Source organism: Sardina pilchardus, chromosome 19 (assembly GCF_963854185.1).
Source record: "Sardina pilchardus chromosome 19, fSarPil1.1, whole genome shotgun sequence".
NCBI classification, from domain to species: domain Eukaryota; kingdom Metazoa; phylum Chordata; class Actinopteri; order Clupeiformes; family Clupeidae; genus Sardina; species Sardina pilchardus.
Window position 1 is genome coordinate 16583885 of NC_085012.1, and position 21244 is coordinate 16605128.

Here is a 21244-nt window from a genome sequence, read left to right on the forward strand (position 1 = left end):
GCCAGTCGAAGAGACACGGCCTGGAGACTCGTGTCACACCCTCAAGTAAATAAATACCTGTCTACCAGATGGTACCAGTAATACATACTGTGCAGAGGCTTCTCAAAAGACCTTGTGCAGCCTAGTGTTTCCGACCATCATATTTGAAGAAAATACTATAGCTTTCTAATAGCTGATACAGATTTTATTAAAACATTAAAATCTACCATGCAAAATACGGACGATAGACTATCCTCATTCTGTTGTTGATTTGAATGAATGAACACATTGTAAACTTTACCTATGATCTGCTGTGTTAGTTGTAATTGCATTCTGTACAGTCCATGGGGAGAATACGATTTTCAACTGACAAATTGAACTTCTCTTTCAGTTTCAAAACCTGGTGATGAGGAGGGGACCCAGCAACTCTTCACTGAGATTAACCTGCTGTGGACGGAGCCAATTACATAGTCAAGCACATGCACGACAAAAATGACTACAATGACGTAAGATCCCACATCAGGAAATTGAAATTATTTTTGACATATTCATCACTTGTAGATTATGTTTTTGCATGCAGGTTTGCATCAGTCTGGCTATCACCATGCTAATCTTTCTTTTAAAATTGAACATTAGTCTGGGGAGTCTGCGCTTTTTTCCTACTGCGCAAGAGGCCTGATCAATGGCATAGTTCAAATGACTCTGTATGCTTTGGATAGTTCTTCACCAATCAGACCAACAATCCAGGTGTGCCTTTTGGATAAGCTAGTTTGTGATTGAACCCAAAGGTTGGGGACAGAAAGCAGGCGAGATAGATGTGCAGGTTTCCAGCCTGAATTGCAAATCCAAATCGCCGGCAGATTAGACAAGGTTTACCCAGCCTAGTTTTTCATACTACTTTTGGACATTGTGAATGAAGGAATAGCTTTGTAATTTACATAACAGCGCGATTTACTTGTCTTATCTGTCTTATTTTTAAGATTATGCTGTACATTTCAGATTGTTCTATGATCTTATTTGTATACACACCTTATTTTATAAACTAACTTGCTGTGATTCTTTTTCTTTATTTTTCTAAACCCCACACAGGAAAAGGACAGCTGGAGTGGGATAGCCCGGACAGTAGACCGCCTCTGTTTCTACCTGGTGACTCCAGTCATGACAATTGGGACCATCTTTATCTTCCTGACGGGCATGATCAATCACCCTCCCCCACTGCCTTTCGAAGGAGACTCTCATAACTACCTGGAGGAGAATAAACGTCTTATATGAACAATCTTTCTCCCGCAAATGCATGAGTGTTTCTGGCAGGTTGAGCTATTTAGAATTTTTAGTTGGTGCCTTTTAAAAAATTGTGGTGAATTGGGAAATGCATGATGCGTTAAGTTGCCACAAAAACAGCAAGCACCTATAACCTGCTGTTATAGAACTGACTTCTATAGAGAGGACTGTGTTTGTTGTTATGTGCCACATATGCTTCAAATTTAATAAGAAAAGACTTCGGTTTAAAAACTATAGTCATAAGTTAGTTATTAGTTTTTACATGTAAGTCAAGTGTATACGTAAGCCTCAAAGTCGTGGCATACTTTTTGAAAATATGTGGCTTTTTGAATGATTTGAAATTAAGGAATACTGTAATATCGAGTATAGGTTTCAAGTACTTTGTCTGCATTTTTTTAAGTAATCAGAGAAGTGTAGCCTACTTATTTGTTTGATTGGATATGAATATTGTAGAAAGAAAAATTTTCTCAACTCCAAGTAAATGATGGCATTTCTTAGTCTGTGGTGATCGGTTTTATACTTGAAATAAACATTTTTCTTTTCTGTTATCCAAATAAATTGAGTAGTGTTTTATTTATCTCTTATTTATATACATATTTTCATGTCTTGATAAGAGTCTACTGATCAAAATGTAATGTTTATTCAACAGATTTGAAAATTACACACCCAAAAGATCTTCTGGTGCCTATTTTCTTGTATTGACAGGAGACAAGTCCCTGGCCATCTATGCTTAATATTGTAAGATGCTATGTTATAGCTGTCTAAATAAAACAAATAGATATGCATCAGATATTAGAATGTGTTGTTGTTTATTAGTGTTTATTGAGATAGGATGTTTGTTTACCACATGTGACCTAAACAATGTGATTTTACACATTGTATTGTGTGTTGTATGTACTTCTGTATACCAACTTAAAAGAATTTATTTTTTTCGAGCAATTTTTCACATATAATCTCTGTTTCTTGAGGTATAACAGTAGCAGAAGCAACATTGATACTACACTTTAATAAACAAAACATGTGAAGATAAACAAAAACAAAATACAAAGAGTACAAAGTGTAAGTGCAAATTAAATCATAACACACCGTGAGAGTACAGTATGACAAAATATTCACATGAACCTGAATTCTATTTGTGAAAATGTATTCTAATACACAATTAATCGCAAACACATTTTTACAGTGGAATGAATACAACATTGATGCTGAAGAGCCATTGTGATAGTTTCAATACACTGCAGTGTTTAGGGTTGTGGAGATGACCTTCAGATTAGCAGACGCTTATTCTCCTCCAGGTAGTTATGAAGGTCTCCTTCGAAAGGCAGTGGGGGAGGGTGATTGATCATGCCCGCCAGGAAGATGAAGATAGTCCCTATTGTCATGACTGGAGTCACCAGGTAGAAGCAAAGATGATCCACTGCCTGAGCTATTGATCTCCAGCTGTCCTTCTCCTGTCAGGAGTTTGGAGAAGGAAAAGACAGATAAAGTATGAATTCTGAAGTAAAATTCTGAAGAAATGTGGGCAATACTGCATCTAAAATAGTGTAGAATTCAGAAAAAAAAAAAAAAAAACAGAAAAAGGCTCTTGAAAATGACCTCATCGTAGTCCTGCTTATCATGCATATGCTTGACAATGTAAGTAGCCCCGTTCACAGCTGGCTTCATCTGCTCATATAACTGCTGTGTTGTCTCACTGTCGTGGTCACTGCGACTGCATACTGTAATAAAGACACAAAAAATGGCAAATCAATTAAATAAATAACTGCAGTGGATTTCAGAAGCGTGTTTGCATATTTGCCAACTGTAATTCTGAGAGTCCTTTCCCAAACAGATAGAGTTAGAGGACAGGATTTCAACCAGATGTCTGTGGCCCTCTGGTGGTCTGAGAAGGCATTGCTTATGATCCCTAAATATGCCTTATAATGTACTTTCAATGCGATAATCGCTATTGATTTATTTATTAATTCAGTGGCGGTCCTCTGGTCAGAATATCAGTCCTTGGGTCACAATTAATTGAGAATCCCTTGATGCCGACAGAGCTACTGGCTCTACTACAGTATATGCTTTGGTCCCATACACCCTAACGTGGCTCTACTCACTTGAAGGTGTGACACAAGTCTCCAGGCCGCGTCTCTTTGACTGGTGCTCAAACATGAGCTCACTGCAGGACTGCGGGACAGTCTATATCCGTGCGTATTTTGCATGGTAGATTTTGATGTTTTAATAAAAATCTGCATCAGCTATTAGAAAGCTATCAGAGCTTCAAATATGATGGGCGGATACACAAGGCTGCACAAGGTCTTTTGAGAAGCCTCTGCACAGTATGTATTACTGGTACCATCTGATAGACACTTTATTTACTTGAGGGTGTGACACGAGTCTCCAGGCCGTGTCTCTTCGACTGGCGCTCAAACATGAGGTCACTGCGGGACTTGACGCAGTGGTACTCGTCTGCCTTGGCGATGTAGCCCACAGAGCTGGAGCGTCGCTGGAGGGCACCGTCCCATTTGGGCTCATCGTCAGCAGGACGGGACATGAACAGCATGCGTGGCAGCCTCACCAGGAAGAACTAGGAAGAAGGTACATTCATATCTATTCGTTCAGCAGATATGATGAATGAACTGAATGAACTGTAATAGCATGTTTTCTAATCCTCTAAACCTACATCGCTGAAGGGCACCGTCCCATTTGGGCTCATCGTCAGCAAGACGGGACATGAACAGCATGCGTGGCAGCCTCACCAGGAAGAACTTGGACAGCGTATTGGGAATCTTACTTAATCGTACTGTTTGTGTGTGTGTGTGTGTGTGTGTGTGTGTGTGTGTGTGTGTGTGTGTGTGTGTGTGTGTGTGTGTGTGTGTGTGTAATCCTCTACACGTACGTCTTTGGTCCACTCAGACATGATGTGAGTGCTGGGCGTGCGGAAGTGGAGGTTCAGTACGATGACACAGTTGAGCACCACCACTGTAACCAGCACCATGACGAACACCAGATACCTGTGTAGGGGAAATAAACACAAACATGTATGACCTTTCACCCGTCCTTTCTGTTCCTTTAGTCAATACACAAACTTCCATAAAATAAGCGACATTTATATATATGTACACAACAATGCCGCCTTAAGATCCTTTGCAATCCTTCAGGCACGTTCAATCAAATCTTATATGCTGCATTATGAAGGGGAAAAAAAGTACCTGTCGGCACAACTAAGCATTTTTAATTGTGTGACTATATGTGAGCTAAACCTCATGTCATGATTAAGGCATAGGCAAAACATATCAATGTTTAGTCTTAATTTGAAAGTATGAGATTAAAATCACTGCACGTTTTAATCTCACAAAAAAAAAGTTTAATTATGACTGGTATTACCAATTTCCCGACTATTAGCCGCGGCTTATACATTGATTTTGCAATATTTCTTCAGCTATGAGGTTAATACAGGGCGGCAGTTAATATGGTGTTAATATGGTTTTGTTTCTTTTAACTTGCATAAAACAGTGTCCTGCGGCTTATACACAATGCGGCTTATATGCGGGAAATTACTGTATTTGCAAAAATTAGAACTGATGCTGTTTACATACCTCACAATTAAAGGAATGGCTACAGATGTTTCGGGCAGACGCTGTGAGATCAACAGCAGGAACACAGACTGGGCCAGTAGCACAGATATGGACAGAGTCATCTTCTCACCACCTAGATAGGACAACACAGATAGACAGTCATCTTCTCAACACCTAGACAAGGCAACACAGGTGGACAGTCATCTTCTCAACACCTAGACAGGACAACACAGATGGACAGTCATCTTCTCATCACCTAGACAGGACAACACAGATAGACAGTCATCTTCTCAACACCTAGACAGGGCAACACAGATAGACAGAGTCATCTTCTCAACACCTAGACAGGACAACACAGATAGACAGTCATCTTCTCAACACCTAGACAGGGCAACACAGATAGACAGAGTCATCTTCTCAACACCTAGACAGGACAACACAGATGGACAGTCATCTTCTCAACACCTAGACAAGGCAACACAGGTGGACAGTCATCTTAATAGGAATGCAAACTTGAGATGACTCAATCAATGTATGTGAATTGAATGATAAGGTTTACTTTACATTCCTAGTTTAGCTCCCCCTGGTGTCCATGCACTAACCAATGTGTACATAAATAACAATATCAAAACTGAGATCAGGCTAAAGCTCTGCTCACTGTCTGCAGGCAGGAAGTAGACCAATGAGACCATGAAAGAGATGAGCACACAGGGAATAATGATGTTGACGATGTAGAACAACGGCTTGCGCTTGATGATCAGATAAAAAGTAATATCCTGGTGCTTGTTGCTCTCCTGTGGTATGTCTCTGTGTATGTTTCTTTTAGCAGGCTTATGAATGATCTCCCATTCTCCATTCTCTGCAAAGAATATGGAAAAAGAAATATAAAATGAATGAGAAGTGTAAACACACTGCAACAAATTATGGGCGCAATCAGTATACCACTAAGGATTTCACCTGCGAAAGCTGCAGGATCGATGACTATCCATTCCACTGTATAATTGTTTGCTACATCTTCTTTCAAATGCATGCTTATCTCCTTAGCATTGTAGGTCAGAGAGCTGAAAAACAAGAAATGAAGCACAGTTTAGTTCTCTTACAGTTTAACTCTCTTACTGTAACACAGTTTAGTTCTCTTAGCACAGTTTAGTTCTCTTGACACAGTAATTATCTTAGCACAGTCTATGGTTCTCCCCGAGGACACTAACATCTGGTATATTGTTGTTTTGTAATACATATATGACCTTCCTGGTAAATTGTATTCCTATACACGTTATTATAACGTTTGAGGAAGATTACCTTCATCTGTAATACAAGTTGCAAATAAGCAACTTGTTGTTTATCTGTAAGTGTTGAAAGACAGAATGACTGTTTTTATTCACCAGCAATATGAGCTGTAGACTATTCATGATCTAGTAAATACAAGACAGGGGCATTGGATAGATAGAATTTTGCCTAGCAATGATGAAAAATATGGTCCTCATACCTGAACTTAAGCGAGCAGTTCTGCCAGTCGAAGGGAAAGTAGTTCACATTGATGGTGCATGAGCTGCGGAATATAGCTGGAGGTAGCCAAAATATTGACCCACTTGATTGCACTATGACATTGCTGTAGAATGCCACCTGAAACTGTCCATCGTTGCTACGTGACATTAGAAATGTGATTGTCAGACAAAGATCTGAAAAGAGTTAATTTTACTCTTGCAAGGAACTTACAAACTCTGTACATCGACACAGACTTCCATTTGCATTGTCTGTTTGGATACCACAGAATAGAAAATGACAAGGAACCCTTACTTGTTCTCTAAAACAATGTCTGGAAGCCAAACCATTTTGGAGGGTAAACGGATCTCATTTATCCCATCAAACTCTGATGAATTCCATGATAGCCTGCGGTCATCCCAGCCCTGTCAACAGTGAATCAGCTATCAATTTCAAAGATACTGGATAGATAGATAGACTGGATAGGTATCAGTAAAGTTCTGAGGGTAGTTGTACACACTCCGTTCGTATACAGTTAGGACCAAAAAGATTCATATCCCCATCAAATATTGATTTAATGTTGATTTTCTCTGACTAATTTGTTTATTCTGACTAAAGGTTGTAAAACAATGTGGTAGAAACATGGAATCAGAAAAAGTAGTGTTTCATATATGTTTTAAACATTTTTATGAAAAATGGCGTCACATTGTCTTACAACCTTTTGGCATGTGACAGAAAGCCCTGGCTATGCTAGACTGGCATAAAATATGAACCAATGTGTGTCAACAGTGTCAGTATATCACATCAGAACAGCTGCATAATAGTGTATGCACTTGTGGTCTGTTAACACAAAAGGACACACTTACTTATTTAGGTAATATTCAAAGGGAAGGTATGACATACTGTTTAGGATGCTGCTATGCATGAGCTGAAATGACTGTTTAGGTAGGCTACAGCTTTGTATTTGTGGATTTGTTGGCAGTTGTGAGTTACAACACAACTCTTAGAAATATACATTAACATACTGTGATACAATTCACAGCAGGGCATTATTGACAAATAGTTTATTATTTATTAGTAAGTTTACATTGACCACTAACGGTGACGACTACTCAAACATTTACTGTACTTACATGTTCCATCCAGACATTGGTCAGTAATGTTTCCTCTTTCTCCTTCTATAACAAAAGATACAATGCTCAAAAAATACTGCTTAAAGTGTCAGTCAAGATTCATGACTCACTCACTCAGACCCTCCGTCATTCTCAGTGACAGAAAACTAAACTAATTCAAAACAATGTGAACCCTGTTTGTTTGCATAAGAAAGTAGTAGAAAATGTGTTTCGACTGTGCATGCGAAAAGCTTTGTGTCTAACAAAAACCCTGGGCTCTGAACAAATCAATTGTTCTTGGCTCCTCTTTAAATATAGTAGCCTACAAAAGCTAGCTCTCATGCGGATCATGGGGTTAGCAAACATTGCATCGCTTTCATATAAGTGTGTGAGCATAACATCCTTACTTTGCTGTATGAAACAAGCTTCAATTTGACCCACCAGAGATATGAGATTTGTGAGTGTCATTCCAGATTACAGAAAAAAAGAAGAAGTAAAAAAGAAGAGAGTAGTAGACTCCTTAAGTGTCACCCACCAGGGAGATGAGGTTTGAGAGCGTCATGCCCAGGCTAATTGGCACCACATCGTCTTTTTTCTGCACTGGGCGGAGCTCCTTGTTATAGCGGCGCTCTTTGAACAGATAGTGAATGAGGCGCTCCTCTTCATTCCGCCCCTGGCACTCTGAAACACAAGATGGACACACACACATAACAGCAATTGAGTCAAAAATAGTTACAAAAGCAGGCAACGGAATGGGTAGAGTTTGCCCCTCTAATAGGCACTCTGAAATGGCAAAAGTTCATAAACAGACTATTGGAGTAAAAAAAACATGGCAATACACTTGTATAAATGAAGTGACCTAAAGAGCACTTAAAAGGGATCTAGCACTTACACTAAATACATAACTAATTATGTGCTAGAAATGCACTTGCTAATATCAAATTAATCTAAGAAAACATAGGGACACAACATGTATTCTCAAATTAAGTGAGATTACATCAGTTTTGAAGGAGCGAAAGATAAACTGGTTAGAAACCAAATCACAAAACAATAAAAGTCATTAGACATCATGAACCACAAATAAGGTCAGCAGAAAAAAGCATGAAATACAAAGAATTACATGTATCAAAGAAAGTTTTACCTCACAAAGTGAAATAGCTGAGATATGCCAGTGACATACAGATAATTAAAAACATCGCAAATAATGTGTTGTACCTGATACCAAAAGACAAATGATGACCAGTAAAAAGCGAAGCTGCATTGTGGGTGAGTCTGTTTCCGCAAAATGCTCAGTGATTTCTGAGATCTCAACTACAGTACACACAGCGGTGATTAATGAAAGACAGGTGGTGAGCCTAAAGGAAGCAGAAATAGCTTTGTGATGAATGAATTAAGGCCCAGTGGGAAGCATTAATTTCATGCATATTATTAACTGTACATCTGTGCATATATGTTCAAGACACCAGACCTCTACCAGAGCCAAAAGCAAAGTGCCACATGAAGATTTGTGTCATAATTTCATGGGTTTGTCCTTGGCCCATCTTACATCTTCTCACAGTTTAATGACAAACACTGACTGACATTGCACACACATACTAACCTCCTTGATGAGAGAAATGGACTAAGATTACTTGTACTATATTTAAGAATATGTAAAAGAATACACTGCAAAGGACATTGCTGTTGTCCATGTCTATCTCTGCAAAAAAGTTATGTCACCAATGTCTGTAGGCCAGAGGGCTGTGCACGAAGAAGGTGGCGCTTATACAAGTCCCTGACTGGCATATCTATATTGGGATGAAATATACATTCAAATTCTAATTCAGTTGCTCCATTATCATTTTTGTAAGGGAACAGCTTGTTACATACAAGAACATATGACCTTAAACGAAAACAAATACAAATAATAAAAAATACCCCCCCCCCCCCACATATACTGTACACACACACAGTATATAGCCTGCCCTACATACATACATATAGGGTCAGATGTATTTTATGTATGTATACATAAAAACCTGATTGCTGACTGCATATTTGTAAGGGCAGGTGAGATACTGTGCACCTTCAAGCTATTAGCCACCAATGTGTCAGCTGGTATGAGGATGGTTTAAATACAGTATACTGTAATGCCTGAACAGGAACTTGAACCATAGACCCTCAGACAAAAAGTCTGATGCTCTACCAATTGAGATATCCAGGCTTCTGGAGGGCAGTATCGGGCCGGTGGAATCCAATGGGATCCCATCTTTTTAATGGTGTGACTTTTTGAAGACTTGCTCCTGTTCAGTCTGAGGGTTGGTAAATGCACTTTTCTAAATTTCACAATTTGGTGGTTCAAGGTTTTTGCAGCACATAAACCAATGTGGGAGGTGCTGAGCAGAACAGAGTTTGAACACACTGCACCAACACATGCTGCTGTTTCAGCTGCTTTGACTGCAGTGAGCTAAATGGATGATCCTTTATCTATCCTTCATAGATCATTTAGGTTTTGTTTGTTTGTTTGTTTTTTTTATTTGAGTTTTCAATATTGACCAACATGGTTGTGATTTTTCCATCATAGAATTGTTATTAGTTTTGAAAATATTTTCAATTTCTGATTTTTCTTCACATTGAATAATTCTCCAAGACTTTCTCCACAGATCTTTGTCTTTGAAATCCAATAATGTGGAACATGGAGTTTGTGTCACAGATCCTAAAATCAAACTCAAACGCCTATGGGGGTAGGATTCATGGGATGGGAGGTGTGTGACACTCACGTGTGTTGAGAAATATGCACACCTGTATAGTATGTTAGATGAGCACAGGTTCTCTGGACAATCTCTGCTCATTTAAGGGCCTTTAAATGACTCACACCAATAACACATCATGTACTTTTGGCATTCATGTCTTTATAAGTAGTTTTCACTCTTGTGATAGTGCACAACAGAGAGGTCAGTGAGGAAAGGCTTTAAAGACCCAAGAGACAGGAGAGAGGTTGGAGTAAAAGGGGAAGTGGACTACCAGGTGGATACCAATCTGCTGGGCAGGAGAGGCAAGTGGTTGTTAATGGGCAGGGGATGTTGCATTGATGGGCACCATGGCAACTGTGAAGGGCAGCTTAAGGTACTGGTACCACTGCCTGAGCTGTCGAGGGAGGATCTGCAGCACGTGATTGGTCAGGAAGAGAAGAGCTTCCTGGAGGGCGGGGCGAAGGAGCTGACTGGCTGGGAGGGAGATGACAAGCAGGCAGAACTTTTCCTGACAGGAACAGAGAGGAGAGGAGGATGATGATGATGATGATAACCAGACTTTTTTTTTTTGCTACTACTTGTACTTGCTGTCATCACAATCATCACAAGTCAACAATATCTAAAATCAACTCTAAGTGTACTCTTAGCTGTCTACAGGGTTCCACTTTCAGGCCCAACCGTACCTTGGCGTATGGAACGTTTTTGGTGCTGAAGTTCTGAAACTTGGCAATCTTCTCCAGGATTTCATGGAATCTCGAGTCTTTATCATCCCCCAAATCAAAAGCATCCTGTTTCAGCTTGATAAACCTTTAGGACAGAGTTAGAAACAAGTATGTTTGTATGAGAGGGAGTGCATGTATGTGTGTGTGTGTGTGTGTGTGTGTGTGTGTGTGTGTGTGTGTGTGTGTGTGTGTGTGTGTTATAGTGTGTTATATAACAGGAATCATATTGTATTGTAATGCTATACTGGTATGTTCAAGAGCAACTGGGAAGTGGGAAAAATATAGATTCAAGTGGGGATATGCCACAACTCAACTGGGGACTTCTCACCTTGAAGTGAGAGCATTGCAAGAGCTCCCAGGATAATGTTTTGACGGCTCTGGATATAGTGAAAATCCATGTTAAGTAATAGTACAGTATATGGAACAGTACTTTCCAGATATAGTGAAAATCCATGTTAAGTAATAGTACAGTATATGGAACAGTACTTTCCAGAGTACATTTGAATAACTAGGTTAAGTTAGCCTTTTGACTAGGTAGCCTATGACCATTAGCAATGTTGACAGTGTGTTGCTGTCAAGTGAACGCTCCCAATTCGGAACCCTCTTAGTTCCCAAGTGAATGCGATAAGACTGAAGAGCACTTGTGTGATGTAATACGTCAACGATCACTATTAGGCTAGTTATTTGTGATGTAATACATCTACGATAGCTATGAGGCTAGTTATTTGTGATGTAACACGTCTACGATCATTAAGCCCGGCGCCCACCAGAAGCGGCGTTCAGCGGTGTTCGGCGGTCTGGGCTTGCCGCACAGGATTTTAGAATTAGTTTTCTATCTCTGTGCGGCTGCTGCGCGGCAGACGTCTCCAGTGGGCGATGCACTATTGAAAACAATGGAATTCTACTGTAATTTATTTCGTGGCGCAGTGCGCCGCGTACGCTTCTGGTGGGCGATGGCCTATATGAGACTAGACATTTGTGATATAATATGATCATTAGGAGGCTAATGATTTGTGATGTAATGTAATCTATGATAGCGAGGCTAGTCATTGTGAAGTAATACATCTACAGTCATTATGAGGCTAGTCATTTGTGATGTAATATCACATTATTAGGCTAGTCATTTGATGTAATATGTCTATGACCATTGTGAGGCTCTTCATTTGTGATGTAATACACCTACGAACATTGTGAGGCTAGTCATTTGATGTAATACGCTTATGACCATTGCGAGGCTCTTCATTTGTGATGTTATACATTTACAATCATTATGAGGCTAGTCATTTGTTATGCAATACACCTACGAGCATTATGAGGCTAGTAATTTGTGATGTAATACACACGAACATTATGAGGCTAGTAATGTGATGTAATAGGTTTATGACCATTGTGAGGCTCTTCATTTGTGATGTAATACATTTACAATCATTATGAGGCTAGTCATTTGTTATGCAATACACCTACGAGCATTATGAGGCTAGCAATTTGTGATGTGATACTTATTCATTGGTTTCATCATGTCCCTTGCCACAGGACAGGAGTATAAAATCAAACATCTACACTGCAAAAATTATAATCTATTTAGTATTGTTTTTAGTATGAGGAGACTTACCTCGTACCGTACTGTCTCAAAAAAAAAATTTGACTTAATCTAAGAAGACCTTGACTCATTTCAAAGTCTCATCAACAATTTTCAGGATGAGGCATTTTAAAAGAAGTCAAACATTTTTAAAAAATATTTCACAATAAAGTTTTAGTTGAGTCTCTTCATATTAAAATCAGTACCAAATAGATTTTTTGATTTTGATTAACAACAGCATTTATTAGATATGCAGTTTTTGCAGTGTACTGTAGTTAGATTGGTCATTTTGTCAACTAATGAAGATTGGTCATTTTGTCAACCAATGAAGATTGGTCATTTTGTCAACTAATGAAGATTGGTCATTTTGTCAACCAATGAAGATTGGTCATTTTGTCAACTAATGAAGATTGGTCATTTTGTCAACTAAAGAAGATTGGTCATTTTGTCAACTAATGAAGATTGTTCATTTTTACCAATGAAGATTGGTCATTTTTTCCAATGAAGATTGGTAATTTTGTCAACTAATGAAGATTGGTAATTTTGTCAACCAATGAAGATGTGTATATTACTGTAAAGCCAACCAATGTATGCATCGTTTTAGGCCTGGTATACTTGTACTCAGAAGAGAAGAATTAAGTTAAGCTCAACCTGTTTCTATAACCAGCGGCCAACGAGGTATTTGTTACTTTGTTTTATATTGTTTTTCCTTGTTTCTTTGTATCGTTTTGTTGTTTGTACACTGTACACTGATGATTCCTTTTGGTGATTACTTGATAGTTCTCACGGCGTGAATGGAGTGTGGAGCCTTCGGTGTATCCAGATAAATAAACGCCCGTATCCAAAGAACCTGCCCCCGTTGTGCTGTTGTGGAAAGAGCTACAGTAATTTTTACCAATGAAGAATGGTCATTTTGTCAACTAATGAAGATTGGTCATTTTGTCAACTAATGAAGATTGGTCATTTTGTCAACAAATAAAGATGGGTCATTTTGTCAACTAATGAAGATTGGTCATTTTGTCAACCAATGAAGATTGGTCATTTTTACCAATGAAGAATGGTCATTTTGTCAACTAATGAAGATTGGTCATTTTGTCAACGAATGAAGATCGGTCATTTTGTCAACCAATGAAGATTGGTCATTTTGTCAACCAATGAAGATTGGTCATTTTTACCAATGAAGATTGGTCATTTTGTCAATTAATGAAGATTGGTCATTTTGTCAACTAATGAAGATTGGTCATTTTTACCAATGAAGATTGGTCATTTTGTCAACTAATGAAGATTGGTCATTTTAACCAATGAAGATTGGTCATTTTTACCAATGAAGATGGGTCATTTTGTCAACAAATAAAGATTGGTCTTTTTGTCAACTAATGGAGATTGGTCATTTTGTCAACCTATGAAGATTGGTCATTTTTACCAATGAAGATTGGTCATTTTGTCAACTAATGAAGATTAGTCATTTTGACCAATGAAGATTGGTCATTTTGTCAACCAATCTTTTTAACCAATATGTTATTTGGACACATATTACGCGATCTAATGGTTAAAACAACCTACTGTATCATGCAGACTGCAGGGTGCATTTTACACGCCTGTGGCAAGGGACCTGATGTAAGCCATGAATAAGATAACTATGAGGCTAGTAATTTTACACAGTACTTTTCTATCGTGGCTCAGCTCTTCAAGATGCAAGTAATGCAAGCAACCTGGTGACACTTGGGCGAGTTTGATATTTTGCATGTATTTAAGGGTCCATAAGGGTCCCAGCGATGTAACATGTTGTGCCCAGGGTGTGGCTCTCTGTGGACTAGAGGGACAGAGGACCGGCACCGTGCACTCACCAGAAGCTGCCAGTGGACTTGGGCTCCTTGAACTCACTCTTCAGGGAGACGAGTAGTGTGGAAAGAATGGGCTCCGTCTTGGACATCATCAGAGCATTCAGGAGGGTCTTTATCCTTTCCTCACGGTTTCTGTGGCAATCACACGCACGCACACACACATATTCACTGTAACTATTTACAGAGGCTAAAGCGCATTTCACTTTTTTTTAGTGTGAAAAGCTCACATTAGATTCACAGATTGCTGGGTTTATGTCCGCATAATTCTGTGTGTTGCATTCATATGCTATAACTTATGCTAAAAAGATGATGTTAAAGGTTCTCAGAGTGTAGCACTGCAGCTGCCTGGCTGCTCTATCTGATGGCTGCAGTAGCCTAACCTAGATAGAGCTAGAGAGCGACGATAGATAGACGATTTTTTTACCGACAGTACTCAAAACAGAGATCGACAGTGTGTGAAAAATCGCAGGAATTCTCCTACTACAACCCTATACCTCAGCGATGTAGATGGGAGTCAGAGACACATGCAACACTGCTATCTGGATGAGTTGGTCTAGTCTAGCCCGGATCTCGCTCAGAACATTTAGCTTGTTTAAAAAATGCTTTTGGTGACACTCTCAACATAACTCAGTCAAGTTCTCTTGTTGCATTGACTGAATTGATTGAACATGTGGTGTCAAGACTATGTGTAATCTTAACTCAAACGTAACGCCGTCAGAGAAACCCGATGATGGCATCTCCGTCAACAATGAGATAATAATGGTGAGTGAATGCTCTCCACACATTGTATACGTTATAATTTTGCATCAAAATCCGCTAAACACCACTCTCTTCTTCGTCTGAAATATAGATAATAACCAATAGGAGCCTGATAAAAATCATATAAAGAAAAGTGGTCGGATGGATTTAGAGAGTTTTGCTTTGAACTCCGTTCATTTCGAGTGCTGATCTTGTTACAGTGTGTTAAGGTGTGGACTGGAGTGTGCCATTTTTTCACAGAATCCAACCAATGATAACAGTACTTTTTTTTCTCGAAGACGTCGGTCTCGATCTGGTAGTTGAGCGCTCTCCTGATGCCCAGGAACTCAGACTTGGCCTTCTCCAGCATGCTTATCTGCTCATTGTTCCGAGAACTGGCATAAGGAGAAGAGAACAGGGGACAATGTTTTACTCCAGGGTCTCAGGGATCTAAACAGCATTTTGTTTTTGTGGGGTGGGGGGGTGGGGGGTATAAGCGTGGTGGCCAGTTGTGCCACAGGGTTTCCCCCACCAAATAGCATTTTAAAGAAAGTTATTTTACCTGAGGACTAATTGTCAGAACGCATGATTTTGCACTGTTGTTGTTGATCGGGTAGGATCATGACCCTTTTATGACTAACTGGGTACCGTGACTACGCTAAATGCCGTTGAATATTGATGCCACAGAGGGGCGTAGATACTGTATCAATTCTTCCACTGTGTTTCTTTAAATTGAGATTCTCAGAGGCAGGCAAATGTATCTGTGTGGAAATCTAAACCTACAGAGGGAGTCAATGATGGGGTTGGTCGACAGGACACTTACTTTGGTGGTTTCTTCTCCATGGAGGCTGTGAAAAACATTTAAAAGACAGAGGGGGGAAATATGAGTTCCATGGTGAAATGAAATTGGCCGGGTTTCCCAAAATCGTTAAGAGGCTCTTAAGTCCTAAGAACTTCGTAGGAGCGTTCTTAGAACATTATTACAACGCTCCTGGTGAAAACTACCACAATGGGACATTAATGCAGCTCTCTGTTCCTGCTCTCATAAACTGGCAGTAGATTCTGACAGGCCCCTGCATGGAACAATCTGTGTAAACAGTGTGTAATCACTTCCTGTTTGTCTGTCTGTTCAACACTTATGTCACCGCAGAGGACGAATGCAACGGCAATGAATGTGTAGCTGTTGCAATTGCTGTGTGTGTGTGTGTGTGTGTGTGTGTGTGTGTGTGTGTGTGTGTGTGTGTGTGCGCGTGTGCGTGTGCGTGTGCGTGTGTGTGTGTGTGTGTGTTTCTCACTGCTCTCCTCCAGTTGTAGAGTGAACCAGGGGGGCATATCAGCAGTCTCTCCCTCCGGCAGTGTCTTCTTCCGTGGCTTAAGTCTACACACACACACACACACACACACACACACACACACACACACACACACACACACACACACACACACTCACACAAACAATCAAACCAAGTAAGTATAAAACAATGACATACACACATATAATCACGCATACACATTACACACAGAGACACACACACACACACACAGACCATTTGTGCCTATATCAAAATACAGTATGAGGTAATGAGGTAATGAGTGCTTGAGATTCATAAACTGTTACTGTAGTGAGATCTTACCTTGGGGATTGTCCGGTGGCACACTTGATTTCTACAGGAAAAGTTAACAAACACATGTCACTCATTCATGCTATTATAATGCATGACATTATGCACAGGGCAAAGCATAGGTCTACTACAGAAACATTATGCATCAGCAATACAAACCATGCAATACATAAGTGTAGGTGTACTGTATGTGTATGTTTTATGTAGGAGTTCAGCTGTGTGTGTGTGTGTGTGTGTGTGTGTGTGTGTGTGTGTGTGCGTGTGTGCGTGTGTGTGTGTGTGTGAGAGAGAGAGAGAGAGAGAGAGAGAGAGAGAGAGAGAGTGTGTGTGTGTGTGTGTGTGTGTTCACCTGGAGTGTCCTGAGTAAGAAAAGTCTCCCACACATCTGTGATGTTCTGGCAGTCTTCCGGAGCTGCAGAGGGGAGTCGCCACCCCACAGGACGGTTGTAAGAGCTGCACAAATGAGTGAGTGACTGAGTTAATGATGAATGAATGAGTGACTGAGTTAATGATGAATGAATGAGTGACTGAGTTAATGATGAATGAGTGAGGGACTGAGTTAATGATGAATGAGTGAGGGACTGAGTTAATGATGAATGAGTGAGGGACTGAGTTAATGATGAATGAGTGAGTGACTGAGTTAATGATGAATGAGTGAGTGACTGAGTTAATGATGAATGAGTGAGTGATGAATGAGTGAGTGAGTGACTGAGTTAATGATGAATGAGTGAGGGACTGAGTTAATGATGAATGAGTGAATGGGCGATTTCTAAGGTAGTATGGCTCAGTTCTAGGTGGACCTGATTGATTGATCTACAGTATTTTCTGAGTAGTCCTACTTTAAGGTAGTATGGCTCAATTCTACCTGATTGATTTATCTGAGTAGGCCTACGGTTTGGTTCCAGTTTCATCAGTTTGGCCGGTCTCAATATTGTGACTTAATGATGTATGATGCTGTCCATAGAACTGGCAATCATTGCTTCACTGACAATCTGTGTGTGTATGTGTGTGTGTGTGTGTGTGTGTGTGTGTGTGTGTGTGTGTGTGTGTGTGTGTGTGTGTGTGTGTGTGTGTGTGTGTGTGTGTGTGTGTGTGTGTGTGTGTGTGTGTGTGTGTCTGTACCTGTGGGACTGTTTCAGAAGGATGTTGGTTTTCTCCGTGTCCTTCATGATGATGTTAACATAGACGCTGTTCAGGGGAACCTAAGAGCGAGATAAATCTGCAGAGGTCAGGTATTACATGATGTGTCAGGACAGGTCAATACCAGCAGATATCCAATAGTATAATCATCCATTCATTTTCTGTGATGGCATTGCACGTGAACCACAAAAGTGCAAAGCGTTTTTTAGTTGGTATACCTGTGTCTTCAGGTCTCTATTGCGCATATGTGATATCCCACAAAGTATCTTATAGATCCACTTCAGTTGCTCAGAGAAATTCTCCTGTTTCCTGACAAATGCCCTCCTAGCAAAACAAAACAGAGTCTGATTGGAATCTGTATCTTTGGCCAGCAGTGAGTTGGGGGCTTGTCTACAAACCAAAAATCTAAGAACTTCTTATACACATATAGGAATATTTAGGAGGATAACGTTGACCTGTGAAATTACCCCCCACCCCCTCTCCCCACCCCAATTAATAGAAATAAACTAGGTTAAATTAACCTGTTTGGAGTAGCATGGTAAACCAAGCTAAATTAACTTGTTTGGAATGGTATTGTAGTCTATATGAACGTGTTTGAAGTAATGTGGCAAACTAGGCTACATGAACCCGTTTGGAGTATGCATGGACACTTACTCCAGTTTGGCCTCCTCTTCCTGGTCCAACTGTTCATTCAGACACAGAGGCACTGGCTTCAGAGCCTCTCCTTCAGCTATTAACACAAAGACAAACAAACAAACAAATAAACAAACAAACAAAATAACTAGTAGCTGAACAGATATGGGGATTCCACCAAAGATGAATGCAATTTTATGACAAAAACATCTATGCTCCATTATTATCTGGTATTCCATGAATTAATATACTCTTAACAAATCAAGTTTGTTTTTCTCCCCTACTGTAGGTCTATTTATATCCCTAAAAGAACAGGTTCCTCTAATATCTTTACTGTTGGGAAAAAATAAATGGGCACAACAAACCTGAAGAGACCTTATCACAAGAGGACCTGGCATGTACAGAGTGTGCATCCTGTGAAGGAGAGGAAAACTGTTACTTTTCATGACCTTTTCAGCATGCTAGAATACTTCATCCTGCCATCATCTAATGTAAGAACCCTGCTGTGTCATCCACAACCCCACAGGCCAAGCGTTGTGATCTATCTGCCGGCCTATTCAACATATTTTATGTTGCATTGTGGGTAAATTGATATAAATATGGAAGATGCTCTTTACCATTATTCATCCTATAAGTAGAGCTCTTGTTATTATTTGTGAATCACTTTAGATGATGAAAAGCATCTGCCATGTCCATTTTGTCAAAAGTAGCTTCCAGAGGGAAAAAGGTTGGAGACCCCTGCTCTAGGATGTACTACCATTTTACATTCCCTGTCAGCGCCTTTCCAGTAAATATGCTGGTGCTTCTGTAGCAATTCTGGTTCAAACTGTACACATGACACCCCATGACAACCATGACATGCTATTAGTAAGTCTAACCCTGACCGACAGCACGAATCACTGGACTGTCCACTTAAAGATGCTGCGCGCACACACAGCTCTGTGTGTCCCTTACTTGTTCCCATAGACAGAGGACGAGCGGGCGTCCACTCCTGAGGGTGTTCTGGATGGCCGCCATCTCTTGGAGGTACTGCCTCAGGTGCAGGAAGCCTTTTCCCACCTGCAGGTCCTGAGCTGGACCCACAAGGCTGCTCTCAATCTGCAGGTACCCCCGCACACACACACACACACACACACACACACACACACACACACACACACACACACATAGACACACAAAGACACACACACACACACACACACACACACACACACACACACACACACACACACACACACACACACACACACACACTCACACACACACACACACACACACACACACACACACATTATTCACACACATATGTATTGCATGGTATACTTGCATTACTGATATGTGGTGTTTTTTTTCTCTCTTTTTTTTTTTAATACATTCCGCCACAGAAAAGGTGATGCATATGCTATTGCTCAGCAACAGAACCAATATTCAAAACAAACACAAACTAACTCCCCGTGAAATGTCCAGACAATATGTTTGATAAGTTTGAGGAGCTGGACTGGCATACAGCCAAAAACAGTTGTGGCCCTTGAGCAAGGCACTTAACACAGAGTTGCTCCAGGGACAATGGTTCTGTAATATAATTGATATGCAAGTGACTTTGGCTAAAAGCATCTACTAAAGGCATACATGCAATTGGAATTAATATGTAAATGAGCCAGTACCTTTTCTCTTTTCTCACCTTTTTGGCTTTCTCCTGATTGAACTTGCTTGAGGTAGTAGTGACTCCTGGCTTCTTGCCAAACTTCTTTTCCCACTGAGACTGTGGGTGTTAAAAGATGTAAAGAAACATTTTAATATTCATAATGAAGAGGTGAGCTGTCATATTGAAATGTTTAGACCGTCACCTTCAGAGACCTCTGGTCCTGGGGACTAAGCCAGGAGGAGAACAGGTCAATGTTGTCCGTGTAAAGTATCCCAACACTTTTGTATGGTCTGAAGAACAAGACAAAAACAAGCTGAGCCCTACACCAGTCACACATTACACATCCCACTGTGGTAATTATCATAGTATCCCTTTTCCCTATTAGTATTTCCATTTCTGACACAGTTAAAAAAAGAATAAGAACAAAAAGTAGTAACTATGTTATCGGTGATGGTGATAAAGATCTCTATTGGAGTTCTTATTAGTGCACCATCAACAGATACCAACTCAATGGCGCAAACATTTAATAACATGTTTTAGTCTACATTAAAATGTCAAGGCCTTTGTGAAATATTTCGATCTATGTAAAAATCACATACAGTAAAACAGCGCCGTCTACTGACCCATGTGGTTTTACAGTAGTCTAAATTACGCAGACTGACTTTCCATTTCTATTTTCAAATAATGAGGTGCAACGAGGCGTTTGAGAATTAGATCACATACTTGTTAACTGGGCTGAAAAACCCTGTACTGAGAAGCTCCCGTCTCCTCTCGCAGTTCTTCTTTCCCTGATCATCTGGAGGGGCCACCGATACGCGCTTGGTGTCACTCCGGGTGACCACCTTCTCCGGATGGTAAGTCTCTTTCTTAAACTCGGTAGCGAACTTCTGCTTGACAAAAGTAATGAGGTCCTGGGGCCTCATGTACAAAGACTTGCGTGGAATTCCTACTAAAACATTGCGTACGCGAAAATCTGGAAAGAAGCGTACGCACAAAAAAATTCAGATGTATGAAACCATGCGTACGCAGCAATCCACGCAGCTTTCCTTTGTACATCCCAATCTACGTGAAATTAAACGCACATGCACGAGCATTATACTCCACCCTCTCTCCTCCCTCAATCACACTCATTTTAATATGCAAACTAGAAGGCCACTCGAAAACTCAGACCTCCG

General features: G+C 40.2%; 3 protein-coding genes across 3 annotated transcripts in view; 1 reads left to right on the forward strand and 2 right to left on the reverse strand.

Annotated features, from left to right (window-relative positions):
* The window catches only part of LOC134066583 (acetylcholine receptor subunit delta-like), an 8196-nt gene extending 6214 nt beyond the window's left edge, over window positions 1-1982 (forward strand). The window contains 4 exon segments of the mRNA XM_062521949.1: window positions 6-45; window positions 371-418; window positions 421-485; window positions 1069-1982. Of these exon segments, the coding sequence (XP_062377933.1) occupies window positions 6-45; window positions 371-418; window positions 421-485; window positions 1069-1251 (336 nt within the window). The 3' untranslated portion in view covers window positions 1252-1982.
* A 543-nt stretch (window positions 1983-2525) lies between these two features.
* chrnd (cholinergic receptor, nicotinic, delta (muscle)) lies at window positions 2526-8928 on the reverse strand. Its single transcript, XM_062521950.1, has 12 exons — window positions 8889-8928; window positions 7950-8095; window positions 7436-7480; window positions 6618-6727; window positions 6307-6462; window positions 5778-5881; window positions 5479-5679; window positions 4842-4953; window positions 4142-4256; window positions 3622-3829; window positions 2857-2978; window positions 2526-2711 (listed from the first exon to the last, which is right to left on the reverse strand). The coding sequence occupies exons 1-12, from the start codon at window positions 8926-8928 to the stop codon at window positions 2526-2528; spliced, it is 1545 nt and encodes a 514-aa protein (XP_062377934.1).
* Window positions 8929-10285: 1357 nt separating this feature from the next.
* Window positions 10286-20992, reverse strand: LOC134066585 (uncharacterized). Its single transcript, XM_062521951.1, has 16 exons — window positions 20793-20992; window positions 20272-20359; window positions 20106-20186; window positions 19379-19522; window positions 18790-18838; window positions 18446-18521; window positions 18010-18115; window positions 17774-17853; window positions 17001-17104; window positions 16664-16694; window positions 16325-16407; window positions 15853-15877; window positions 15314-15424; window positions 14295-14423; window positions 10830-10953; window positions 10286-10654 (listed from the first exon to the last, which is right to left on the reverse strand). Exons 1-16 carry the CDS (start codon window positions 20990-20992, stop codon window positions 10460-10462), a joined length of 1626 nt encoding a protein of 541 aa, XP_062377935.1. The 3' UTR covers window positions 10286-10459.
* Between the last annotated feature and the right edge of the window lie 252 nt (window positions 20993-21244).

What these genes read in the sequence shown, in the direction of transcription:
- chrnd (XM_062521950.1), bottom strand. Translation starts at nt 8,928, where the DNA reads ATGACACAAATCTTCATGTGGCACTTTGCTTTTGGCTCTG. An exon ending in CTACTTCCTGCCTGCAGACA is followed by an intron (nt 4,954 to 5,478) that starts GTGAGCAGAGCT and finishes TGTCCTATCTAG; the next exon opens with GTGGTGAGAAGATGACTCTG. An exon ending in GCCATTCCTTTAATTGTGAG is followed by an intron (nt 4,257 to 4,841) that starts GTATGTAAACAG and finishes TCCCCTACACAG; the next exon opens with GTATCTGGTGTTCGTCATGG.
- LOC134066585 (XM_062521951.1), bottom strand. Translation starts at nt 20,992, where the DNA reads ATGAGGCCCCAGGACCTCATTACTTTTGTCAAGCAGAAGTTCGCTACC. An exon ending in TTTTTCAGCCCAGTTAACAA is followed by an intron (nt 20,360 to 20,792) that starts GTATGTGATCTA and finishes CTTGTTCTTCAG; the next exon opens with ACCATACAAAAGTGTTGGGA. An exon ending in ATAGAGACCTGAAGACACAG is followed by an intron (nt 17,854 to 18,009) that starts GTATACCAACTA and finishes TCTCGCTCTTAG; the next exon opens with GTTCCCCTGAACAGCGTCTA.